Source organism: Hemicordylus capensis, chromosome 11, assembly GCF_027244095.1.
Source record: "Hemicordylus capensis ecotype Gifberg chromosome 11, rHemCap1.1.pri, whole genome shotgun sequence".
Taxonomy (NCBI): Eukaryota; Metazoa; Chordata; class Lepidosauria; order Squamata; family Cordylidae; genus Hemicordylus; species Hemicordylus capensis.
The window spans coordinates 6,159,735-6,172,451 of record NC_069667.1 but is presented as its reverse complement, the minus strand read 5'-3'; the positions used below and the strand labels follow the sequence as shown (position 1 = coordinate 6,172,451).

Sequence of the window (12,717 nt, the reverse complement as noted above, 5' to 3'; positions counted from 1 at the left end):
GCAAATGAGATTTTCAATGAGACACCATGAATCCACTCTAATATGCTATCATAGAATCCACACTCAGTACCTCAGAAACAAGAGAACCCTGTACCCCATGGGTTAGAAATCCATGGGGGTGGTTGGCACCATATGTGCACTACACCACCACTCACTCTGGGCCACCCCAGCACCCCCCAAGTGCACTTATGGGGCTGCTGAAAGCTCCATTATAACACATCCATTAAAGACGCGTAAACTTCAACAATTAACCAAATATCAGCCCTCTGCCCAAATCCTTTGAAAAAATTCAGGTAGCTTCCTTGCCCACCCTAGGAACTACCACCCACCACACTCCACTCTACGACACCCCTTTGCCCCCGACGTGAAGCTATACATTTGCTGACACCTCCATGCTTCTTTATGGAGAAAAACCTTAAAGACGCGTAAACTTCAAAAATCACTTAAAAATCACCCCTTTGCCCAATTCCTTTCAAGTAATTCTGATAGCTTCCTTGCCCACCCTAGGAACTACCAGCCACCACACTCCACTCTATGACACCCCTTTCTCCCCGACGTGAAGCTGTACATTTGCTGCATTCCTAATTATTCTCTATGAGGAATTCAAAAATACTTTAACAATTCACCAATAATCAGAGGAGTGTCCAATTGCCATGGGATTTTTTGGGTGATAGGCACCCCTGTCTGTCTACCACCCACCCCGCTTTTGTGCCCCTAGGTGCTCCACAATAGGGGATATGGACTGGTTTGGGTCCCATTATATTCTATGAGAAAAATAATTAAAAATATTTCAAATATTCATAAAAAATCATAGGGGTGTCTGATTGCTTCAGGGTTTGCATGGTTGTTGGCACCCATGGGTGTTCCACAATAAGGAATAATGGCCTGGTTCGAGTCCCATTATATCCTATGAGGGGAAAAATAAAAATAATTTTCAAAAATTCATTAAAAATCGTACGAGTGTCCGATTGCTTTGGGGTTTGGGTGACAGGTACCCCTGCATGCCAGCTACCATCCTACCAATTTTTGGGCGTCCGAACCGGTCCAAACCTGTTCGGATCTGAACCGAACCAGGGGGTGGTTCGAACAAAACCAAAACCGAACCACCCCCTCCTGGTTCAGACCCGGTTCAGATCTGAACCGAACTGGGTGATCTGGTTTTGTGCACATCCCTAGTGTTCTCCCAGTGAACTCTGCAACCCTTTAGTCAATGTAAACTAAATAAATTCAAACCCAAATCTTTGCTGCTCTCCTAACATACCAGTAGATTTACATATCACCAGATTATTTTCCCTCCTCCTGTTGTTTCTAACATCCAGACTAACGTTGCCATGGCACTATGGGGCAGGGGTGATGTTCGCCAGTCTCCCCTTTCCTCTGAAACCCCTCTTTTCCTCTCTGAAATAAAGCCTTGATGGTTATGCAGCCTGAACTCTCTCCCATCAGAGGTCCTCCCAGGTCTGAGTATGGTCACTTTATGGAACTGAGTAATTCCGAGGTGTTTGCAAAACCTGTGTTGCAGTCCAGAGAAAGGGGAATCTTATTGGTTTCAGTACACGTCTTAGTTTCTCTGGCTCTCATCCATAAGCTGGAAGCCAACATGTAGTGAAATGGATGTTCAGTGAGGGAGCAAGCAGGTTCTCGTCTTTAGAATCTGATCCGCTTGCTTCCAGGACTCTGCCCTAGACCACCAGGAGGACCAATAGTGTTGCCCTTGCACAATGATTCTTGCACCCCTCCTGTGTGTTAAAAATCACTGTCCTCTTCCTCTTTTGTCTAACTGTGGTTCTTGGCTACTTGTAGGGACCTCCAGGTCTGCCAGGATTTCCAGGAACACCAGGACTTCCTGTAAGTGTGCTTTATTGCTATATAATACAGCAGGATGCATCCTCCGTTCTCATTTTAAATGTCTATGCAGCATAATCCTAATGTAATTCTGCCACCTTTCTTTCCACCTTCAGGGGTTGCCAGGCCAGGATGGGCCCCCCGGAGCTCCTGGTATCCCAGGATGCAATGGAACGAAGGTGAGACTATTTGGCAGGGCAGGGCACGTTTCTGCCATGCTATCATAGGGAAAGGAACCATTCTGGTCGTCAGAGTGGAATCGTCCTTTGCTGCTCGTCATAGCAGGTGGCATTGCTAGTGAGAACTCATCTAACTAGCATGCGAGGAGTGCCGTAGCAAGCATGAATTGTCCCCTCTGCTAAACAGGGTCTGTCTTTTCCCCCCATTTTGGATGGGTGATTGCATGTGAGCACCGTAAGATACTCCCTTTAGGGGGTGGGGCTGCCTGTCAGTGTAGATGATATCAAGCCAGATGGACCAACGGTCTGACTCAGTATAAGGCAGCTTCACGCGTTCTGAGTCCACTAGGCTGACACCATGCTTCTGATCATGTAGACTCTGAGGAATGTATTAAAATGAGTGACAGGGAACGCCCACTGAAAGGCACTGGCTCCTTCCAAATGACCACAGCAATGCATAGAGTTTCTGAATGGCCATTGGCCATTCGGAGATCCAATGCATTCCATGGCCATTTGGAAGGAACCAGTGCCTTTCAGTGGGCGTTCCTTCCTTGTCACTCATTTTAGGATGTCCTGACACTAGTCCACCATAGGACTTGCATGCTGACAGTTCCCGGTTCACTCCCTGGTTGCATCTCCAAGCAGGGCTGGGAGCGACTCCTGCCTGAAACCTGGGAGAGCCGCTGCCAGTCAGTGTAGAGACATTACTGAACTAGATGGATCAATGGTTTGACTCAGTATAAGGCAGCTTCCTATGTTTGCTTTATAATTTTACAGGCAAATGTGCTCAGCTTCCTACTTAATGTCTTTAATTACATATTTAAGTTTCCCTTTTGTCTTCCCCAGGGAGACCGTGGCTACCCTGGTACTTCAGGTTTTCCAGGTTTACTGGGGCCCCCTGTAAGTACTACTACTACTACTATGAATATTTATATATTCAACAACAGAAGTTCTCCAAGCAGTTCACAGAGGAAAATAAAAAATAAAAAAGATGGCTTCTTGTCCCCAAAGGGCTCACAATCTAAGGAAACGCTAGGTAGACACCAGCAACAGACACTAAGGGGATGCAGTGCTATGATGTTCTCATGCAACCATTTTCTTTGGACTAAAAGCAATGGCCTCTTCCCACATTCTCAAGTCTTTATTTCTTGCAGAGCATTCACCACTGTAGTGCTTCAAAGCCTCTGCTCGTGAACCTTATGATGGGCAATAGATGTTGCCCGTACCAAGTAGCAGCTTTCTGGAACAACCACCTGCCATGTCACATGACCCACCCATCCATGGAGATGAATGGCAGATACCTAGCTCCATATCCCACCAACCTCTGAGATTATCCTGCTCCAGACCAAGCTGGGGGCTCCACTGGTGCAGGGATCTGGGAGGGACCGAGAGCACAAACAGCTCTGAGGGGAAAGGGGTCAGGACCGCTGTTCCCTCTGAGGCGTGTGCATGTGCACACACTCACACATTTTCTGATGTGCGCTCAGTTAATTTCAGATCGCTCTCAGGTTGAATCAGGAAGGCCCCACTGTGAATGCATGTGCGCACACACTGCCTTGATACTGCAGCCTAGAAAAAACTCATTCTGCACACAGATGAAAAAGAATTAGAGAGAACACTGGTCAGGACCTTGGATAGCTCCAAGTTGGAACACAGGAGAGTTGGATATAGGAGTGTAAGAGGCGTGTTGCTCCAGCAGCTGCTTGGAGCAGACTCCCAGTTGATATGGCTCTTGCCAAGGTAGAGTGGATGGGCCCTTCCTCTTCCCTTGGGAAGGCTCTGGTGTTCAAAGGAGCCTGGCCCCAGTGGCACTGGGGGATCTCTGTTTGGACTGGCAGGCACTGTTCCCTCTAAGGCATGCGCACATGCGCATACTCACAAGTTTTTAGATGTCCACTCAGTTCATTTGAGATCCTTCTCAGGTTGAATCAGGAAAGCCCCATTCTGAATGCAGGTGCACACACACTGCCTTGGTACTGCCGCCCAGAATAAAACTCATTCCGCACAGAGATGAAAAAATTAGAAGGACCACTGCTGGCAGGTCCTTTAAGTAAGTAAGTAATCTTTATTACAGTCACAGTCCAGAAAAAACACAGTACAAATGGCTGATAAAAACATTATGGAAAAGCAATCAGCTCTCACCAAGTTCTACAAGCAGTCAAACAAAATTTGGCAATGTTTAAAGAAATGATATCGTTCTGATCAGAGAGGAAATGTTCAAGACAAAAGAGATCCACATGGCCTGGACAGCTAGTTAATAAAGTATTATGCTGGGCACAAATATCTCTATAAAAGTCACAATATAAAAAAGCAGGGGCTGTTGTTTTGATGGCACCCACACCACACAGGAACAGGGTTTAAAAAAAAAATGTTTTTCCTTCCAAAATTGCCATGGGTAGAATATTAAAATGTGCTAATGTTAAAGTCCTTCGATATTTTGACACCGTGATTTGGCTTAAATATCTGGCCAGGTCCTTGAAGGAATCCTCTGAGTCTGTGGATGAAGGCAGTGCTGTGTCCAGTTGTGGTAGGGGTGCTGGTTCTGGGTCCCAGTGGAGCAGGGTTGCCAGGGTTTGGCATGTAGGATCTTCATACCTTGGCTCATTCCTTGAATTGACTGCCTTGTCCCCAACTGGAGGGGCTGACCCAGGATCCATAACAGAGGTGCAGTTGGCTGGGGACACAGGACAGAGCCTTGGTTTTATAGCTCCTTCCTCTGGGACACCTGTCTGACCCCACTTTTGCTTTCTGGCACTCTGTCGAGCCTGTTTTGTTTCATTGGGCCCTTGGCTGGGATTAGCTTTTCTCCTGGCTGCTTGTTGTGCTACTCGGATTTTTGTAAATAACAAATATTAGTGGACCTCAAAATTTTAGTAAGCAACAAAGTTGATCCTGCAGGCCTGAGGTCTATCCACACTTGGGCAGAATTCCCTTCCTCCTCAGCACTAGACCCACAACACTTTCTTTTAAGCAATACCTTTTAAGCAAATATGTCTTGGGTAGTATTGAAATGTTCCTGTTGTGGTAACTCGTTTGAAGAATGGGAGAAAGGGTGCTTTGCTAAGAGGGAATGGGATATTTTATTTATGTATTACATTTATATCTTGCTTTTCTTCCAAGGAGCCGAGAGTGGTATACATGGTTCTGTTTATCCTCATAACAACGCTGTGAGGTAGTTTAGTCTGAGAGATGAGTGACTGGCCCAGAGCCACCCAGGGAGTTTCAGGGCTGAAGGGGGATTTGAACTCGGGTCTCTGTGGTCCTAGTCCAACACTCTAACCACCACACCACACCGGCTCTGTTTTTAGTAATATTAATAGCTCTGTTTTTAATACAGGGTCCTCCCGGTCTGCCAGGCATGAAGGTGAGTGTCATGTGCTTCTCCAGATCGCTGTTGCCACGGACATTGTGGTTAACCATTTAACTGAATGAATTGCATGTTTTACTGGCTGTTCATCACCTCGCAAGCCCCCTTTTTGTCATCAGAAGGTAGGGTTTTGTTTTTTTAAGGTATCTGCCATAAGCAGCACGTCAGTATCTATGCACAGCACATGGCAAGCAAGACAACAAAGAACATATTTAGATACTGCTTTTCAACAAAAGTTCCCAAAGCAGTTTAGACAGACAGAAACAAACAAACAAACAAACAAACAAAGAAAGTTGGGCCAGGCCCCACCGCCACCTTTTTCTTCCTCATTCCACCCCACCCCGCCGTCCCACGGCTTTCTGGCTGGCCGGCTGCTTCTCCCCCCCTGCTGCTTTCTGGCTGGCCGGCCGCTGTTTTTTCCGCCAGCCTCTGCCACAGATGCCATTTTCTTCCCTCCCGCCCATACCCATGGCTATCCCTGAGACAATATACCGCCCTGAGCCAATTTTGGAAGGGCGGTATAAAAATTGAATAAATAATAGTAATAAAATAATATACGGCAGCTCTCCGAACCCTCGTGAGATCTGCCACGCATGGGATTAGCCACGGGTATGCCTTAGAGAATGAAATATATAGATGGCCAAAGTTACCTTATCATTCTGTCTGATTTGTGCTCTTTGCTTGGTGTATTGCTAACTTGCAGTGCAGCTACATTTGTGGCTAGGGAAAAGGTTTTATTGAACTAAAAATAATAAATTTTCATCTGTACCCTGCTCTTCCTCTTCATTTATACCTTGCTCTCCCTCTGAGGGGCCCAGAATAGTGTACATAGTTATGTTTATCTTCACAACAACCCTGTGAGGTAGGTTAGGCTGAGAGAGAAATGACTGGCCCAGGGCCACCCAGTGAGTTTCACGGCTGAGCGGGGATTTGAGCGTGGGTCTCCTCAGTCCTACTCCAACCACAACACCAGGGGTTCCCACCCTGTGGTCTTCCCGCTGTGGCTGAACTACAACTCCCATCATCCGCAGCCACAATGAATTAGAGCTGGAGATGATGGGAGTTGTAGTTCAACAACTGCTGGAGGACCACAGGGTGGGAAGCCCTTCACTACACCATACCTGTTGCATCTGTTGAAGATCTGAGCATCTGCATTCATGAGTCCGCTCTGTTTTTTGACACTGTGTTGGCTTTGCATCAATGGCCAACATTACTTGCAGGCTGCCGAGAGGGAAGCTCTGTGTAGAAGCAAATGTGATTGCAAAGATGATGTGGAATTGTGTCCAGGGAGTCGTAACACTGAGTACATAAGAACAGCCCTGCTGGATCAGGCCCAAGGCCTATCTTGGGCCAGCATCCCATTTCGCACAGTGGCCCACCAGATGCCAAAAGTGTCCCATGGAAAGCAGATACGGGCTGCCACTCCACTGCTCACACAGTGCATTGTGGGATAGCTGGAGGCCCCACCTCCCAGTCTCAGCTATGGATAATGCCACTGTGGTGTTCATGTGGGCACGCGGGTACAGAGCCCACCGGAGGCTCTGGAGACACCAGACAGAAGTGTGCCTTCCTTCCAGTCCACCCCCATATGGTCGTGAGAACACATTCAATGACATATATATAAATCAAGAGGATATTTTAAGGTTGAGTTTCTAAACATGAGAACAGCCCTGCTGGATCAGGCTCAAGGCCTATCTAGCCCAGCATCCTGTTTCGCACAGTGGCCCACCAGATGCCTCCAAGAAGCCCACAGGCTAGAGGTGAAGGCACACCCTCTCGCCTGCTGTTGCTCCCCTGCAACCGGTATTTAGAGGCATCTTGCCTCTGAGGCTGGAGGTGGCCTATAGCCCTCAGAGTAGTAGCCACTGATAGACACTTTCTCCATGAATTTATCTAAGCCACTCTTCAAGCCATCCAGGAGGCTGGCAATTACCCCATCCCGTGGCAGAGAATTCCATAGGTTAATTATGTGTTGTGTGAAAAAGAGTTTATTACAGGTTGGGATGGGTTGGGTATTTTGCTTTTCCTTGATGCTTCTCCATACCTGCCTGATATCTGACTCTTGTCAGATATCAGTTGAGGGCGGGGGGGAGCCTTTGTATGAAATGAAAGGGAATCACAGGAAAATGTTGAAATGTGCGAGGATCAGTGGATGATATGTAGCACTCCACATCAGTCGTGGCCATTCTCATGTACATTGAATGTGTTGTGTGTGTTGTTGGACAGCATCATGGTCCAATAACAAAATAAAAAGCTTAGGAGCTCTGAGACCAACAGACACGTGCATTCTGCTGGTTAGATTAGGAAATGTGAAGTGTAGATTTTCCAGATCTCGCTCCCTCGTTTTTTCTGCGTATTGAAACAATTGTGTCTGAAATGTTAAGGTGAATGTAGATTCAAAATGAACATAAAGATGCACAAACATAATCTGGTTGTATGTGAGATAATGGATGGGAAAAATGTTTTGGATGCCCTGCAGGGATATGGGATCTTGAGTATTGGTTTATTGATCCCATTTTCTTCCTTATTTCTCCTAGGGTGAGCCAGGTGAAATAATTTCATCTACATTGCCAGGACAAAAAGGTGATACTGGATTTCCAGGTTTACCAGGAATACCAGTAAGTCCGCTAAAAATTCGGTTTGTGATGTCTTATGTGGGAGAGAAAAATATGCTTAATGTTTTGGTTATGTGGGAGGAGAGCCGGTCCAGTGATAGCAAGCATGAATTGTCCCGTTTGCTAAACAGGGTCTGTCCTGGTTTGCATTTGAATGGGAGATGCATGTGTGAACACTGTAAGATTATTCCCTTTAGGGGATTGGTCTGGTCTGAGAAGAGCACCTGCCTGCTTGCATGCAGGAGGTTCCAAGTTCCCTCCCTGGCAGCATCTCGAAGACAGGACTGGGAGAGACTCCTGCCTGCAACCTTGGAGAAGCTGCTGCCAATCTGGGTAGACAATACTGAGCTAGATGGACCAATGGTCTGACTTGGTAGAAGGCAGCTTCCTATATTCCTATGCTATACAGCATATTTTAACGAGAAGTCCAGAAAACTGGAGACTGTTTTCCAGTAAACCAAAACCAATTCCTAGATTTCAAGTTGTCTACTAGCTGGGAAGTAACTTGACATGGGAGCAAGAGGTTGCTGGTTCGAATCCCCGCTGGTATGTTCCCCAGACTATGGGAAACTCCTATATCGGGAAGCAGCAATATAAGAAGGTGCTGAAAGGCATCATCTCATACTGCACGGGAGGAGGCAATGATAAACCCCTCCTGTATTCTACCAAAGACAACCACATGGCTCTGTGGCCACCACGAGTCGACACCGACTCGACGGCACAACTTTACTTTACTAGCTTTCTGCTGCAGTTGAGTAAAGGAGGCACCAGGAGGTAGCTGTGCTCTGGCGAAAGATAGCCAGGAGACTAAATCTCTGTAGCGTGTGTTAGCTAGGTTATGCTTCTCGGCTTTCCTGTTCAGACTTGTGGCACAAATGCTGTAGCGTTTACGGGCAGCAGAGAATGCACATTTGGATACGATGCTTACTGTGTGTCCCAACAGCCGTTTTACTGTTTCCTTCTCCTCCTTGGATTTGTCCACAGTTCTGTTGGCTTTGTGGACAGCGTTATTACTGGGGTCTCAAGAAACTCTCCTAGGTTGCCAGCTAGTTGCTGTATTTGGTAATGAACAAGGGATAATGGACTAGGGATGTGCACGAATCTGTTCGGAGGCCCTTTTACAGGCCTCTGAACAGGTTCGAACACTGGAGGGGTTCAAAGTTGGGGTGTGTATCTCACTTTAAAGGCAGGGGAAGTACTTCCGGTCACTTCCGGCTGAAGAGGGGGAAGGGGCGGCAGGGAGGTACACTGCCTCCTTGAAGGTTTTTACCGACACCAAGTGCCGACGGGGGGAAGGCGGGGGAGGGATAAGTGCACCCTCCCCCACCCTTAAAGTGAGACACCTCCACCCCCTCGAGCTACCCCCACCTGGTTCCGGGCACATACCTATAATGGATCATCAGTAAGTAAAGTGTGCCGTCGAGTTGGTGCCCACTGCTGGCGCCCACAGAGCCCTGTCGTTGTCTTTGGTAGAATACAGGAGGGGTTTGCCATTGCCTCCTCCCACCCAGTATGAGATGATGCCTTTCAGCATCTTCCTATATCGCTGCTGCCCAATATAGGTACCAGCGGGGATTCGAACCGGCAACCTCTGGCTTGCTAGTCAAGTCATTTCCTCATTGAGAGGTATTAGTTACTTATTGGTTTTTTCCCTGCCACTGACAAGTCTGCTGGGATGGGGCAAAACCTGCTGCTGCTATTATTTATTTATATTTAGTTATTTATTTAGGCTATTTATACCCCGCCCCTCCAGTACACTACTGCTCGGGTAGCTCACAACATTATTTATTTATTTAACATATTTTTATACTGCACGTACATCTCTGGGCAGTTCACAGCATTAATAGATACAATATCAAGCAATAAAAAAATAATAAAATTGATTAAGTTAAAAGACAAAGCTAAAATCACATTTAGAAGTTACAAATTTTACAAGTTACAAATTAAAAGTTTACAAGTAAGGAGGTAAAAGCTAAGAATATTTTTTTTAAAAAAAAACAACAACCCTACAAGATATAAGCAGAGGATAAAACATTAAAATGGATTTCAAAAAAGATTTGTGTCTGGTGTGTTTTTTTTAAATTCTTGAGGGAGGGAGCATAGAGAAGCTCTTCTGGACAGATGTTCCAAAGTTGAGGGGCAAGAACCGAAAAGGCCCTGTCTTCAATAAAAGCATTTTAATTTTTTTTAAGCTGTTTTATTATCATTTCATTAAAAATATGTATATACCACTTTTCAACAAAACATTCTCAAAGTGGCTTAAATAGTAGAAGGAAGAAGAAAATGGTTCCCTGTCTCACATGGGCTCATAATTTTAGAAAAGAACACAAGGGCAATTCTAATGGTAACGGAATCAGGCATGTTACCATTTTTTCAATGACTAGCTATAAGCAGATTCAAGTTGACATTTAAGTTTGCCCACTGGCAAGAGAACATCTCCTACTATGAGACAATATTTTTAGAAAATCCTTAAATATTATAGTATCTGAAATGTTCAAAATACATTGGTAACAGATCCAGACTTTTAGGACATCATGTCTGATTCTGTTACTGATGTGTTGTGCATGACACTGTAATATTTGATGGTTTTGTAAAAAATATGTCCTTATAGTAGGAAATGTCCTCTTGCCAGTGCGTATATAGAGTATCAACTTGAAATTTTGCTTATGGCTATAGTCATTGGAAAAAGTGGCAGCATGCTTGATTCCATTACCCTTGGAATTGCCCACAAGATGGACAGCAACAACAACCACTGGAGGGACACTGAGCTGAGGTTGGAGATGGACATTTATTCACCCTCTGCTAAACATAAGAGAGACATCTCTTTAAATTTATTTATTTATTGCAACTTCTTATATACCGCCTCCTCCAAAGTCTCTAGGCGGTGAACAACAGAAATACCAACAACAATCAATTAAAAAAAAATATTAAAGGGCAAACACCTGGCGAAACAGGTGTGTCTCAAGAAGGGGCTTAAAAGCAGCCCGGGAGGGGGCTGAACGACTCTGCGGGGGCGAGGGGCGAGGGAGTGTTCCAAAGAAGAGGAGCGGCCCCTTTTAAATGGTACCTCCTTGCCAAATTAGCAGGAAGAACCACATATTTCCCGTGTCCTCCTCCATTTTTTTCAGATACATGGCTCTCAAAGCAATGTGGCCTGTTTCTCCTCTTCTCATTCTAGGGCCCCTCGGGTCCCACTGGAGTGCAAGGTCCTCTTGGCCCCCCTGGGCCACCAGGTTTGACGGTACGTGTCCTCGACTACTTCTGCCTAGCCTGCAGAATGAGTAAGTGGCGCCATTTGGCGTTTCTTTCATTTAGTCAAAAGGCATCTGCGGTAGAGCTAGCCAGATGGAGAGGACCAGTCTCTGGCAGTGGAGTTGTTGGGTGTGGCTTGTAGACTTAAACCTGGAATGATGGTTTGTGTGTGTTCTTTGCAGGGTCCTCCTGGCCAGCCAGGATTGCCAGGCCCTAAGGTAGGGTATGCTTTGTCATGTGCGTAGATGCGTTTTGTTCAAAGTTTTGTCCTTTGTTTTTGATCATTTTTAATCCTCTTCTCAGGGCAACATGGGCTTGAACTTCCAAGGGCCCAAAGGAGAAAAGGTCAGTGAGTGGAGTTCAGGCCTATCAGATCTCAATTCTGCTAGTTCTTGTCCTCCTTCATTTGAAGAAGGTTAATGCCAGCAAACGTGTCTTGCTCTCTCTTGGGGAATTAGGGTGAGCAGGGACTTCAAGGACCCCCTGGGCCACCAGGACAAATCGGAGAACAGAAAAGTACAAATGATGCAGTGTTTCAAAAAGGAGATCAGGTGAGTGGAGCGGAGATGGCTCTCGTCCTCACAGGGTTGCCCAGCTCCATCATAGTGCACTGAGGAGGAGGAGGAGGAGGAGGACTCCCAGATCCACAGTTTAATAATAATTTTTTAAAAACCCAAACATAAAGGTGTTTCTGTAAGGTGCAGCATAGCAGAGGCGGATCCTTTAAATGAGCACCAAAACTAGAACAGCTTGCTTTGTTCAGTTGAGCATGAGTGGCTTACATAAGAACATAATGACAGCCCTGCTGGATCAGGCCCAAGGAGGCCCATCTAGTCCAGCATCCTGTTTCACACAGTGGCCCACCAGATGCCGCTGGAAGCCCACAGGCAGGAGTTGAGGGCAGGCCCTCTCTCCTGCTGTTACTCCCCTGCAACTGGGACTCAGAGGCATCCTGCCTTTGAGGATGGAGGTGGCCTGTAGCCCTCCGACTAGTAGCTTTTGATAGAAGGTTTTGGTGTCTGCTATCTATGCATGGAGGGCAGGATTGCACTCAAAGATAATACCACTAGTCCTCATGAAGTGCGGCAGCAGTGCCACCAGTCCTCATGAAGTTATGATGAATGGGAACGAAATCTTGGAACCTTCAAAAGGTCATTATTTTTGCTAAAAAGACCTCTTTCTTTCTCTCCCCCCACCCATGCTTGGCAGGGTGTTCCAGGTGACCGAGGCCCCTTGGGTCCCCCTGGGCCACCAGGTCCTCCTGTAAGTAGCTTCCTCCTTGATGCTGTTCTTGAAGGTGTTTTGACATATTGTAAAGTCTGTGCACAGAGGGACTGAGCTGTATTTCTTGCTTCCAGGGCCCTCCAGGTGGCGGGAAAGGTGAAAAAGGTGAGCAAGGAGAACCAGGCAAAAGAGTAAGTAACTTCCTTGAACTCGACATTTATCTTTCCAAACCATG

The 12,717-nt window shown here is 46.3% G+C and overlaps 1 protein-coding gene across 4 annotated transcripts in view; it reads left to right on the top strand.

Annotated features, from left to right (window-relative positions):
• The window catches only part of COL4A5 (collagen type IV alpha 5 chain), a 132,864-nt gene that overhangs the window by 60,396 nt on the left and 59,751 nt on the right, over positions 1–12,717 (top strand). For 3 of the 4 annotated variants that reach the window (XR_008311641.1, XM_053273942.1, XM_053273945.1), the window contains exons 5-15: positions 1,804–1,848; positions 1,962–2,024; positions 2,871–2,924; positions 5,362–5,388; positions 7,929–8,009; positions 11,185–11,247; positions 11,441–11,476; positions 11,562–11,603; positions 11,717–11,809; positions 12,468–12,521; positions 12,617–12,673. Coding sequence is in view for 3 of the 4 variants with exons in the window: in XM_053273942.1 (XP_053129917.1) it covers positions 1,804–1,848; positions 1,962–2,024; positions 2,871–2,924; positions 5,362–5,388; positions 7,929–8,009; positions 11,185–11,247; positions 11,441–11,476; positions 11,562–11,603; positions 11,717–11,809; positions 12,468–12,521; positions 12,617–12,673 (615 nt within the window). In the remaining variant the exon portion in view is untranslated. Of the gene's footprint in view, positions 1–1,803; positions 1,849–1,961; positions 2,025–2,870; positions 2,925–5,361; positions 5,389–7,928; positions 8,010–11,184; positions 11,248–11,440; positions 11,477–11,561; positions 11,604–11,716; positions 11,810–12,467; positions 12,522–12,616; positions 12,674–12,717 lie in introns of those variants that run through there. The other variant, XM_053273943.1, reaches the window with a different exon arrangement.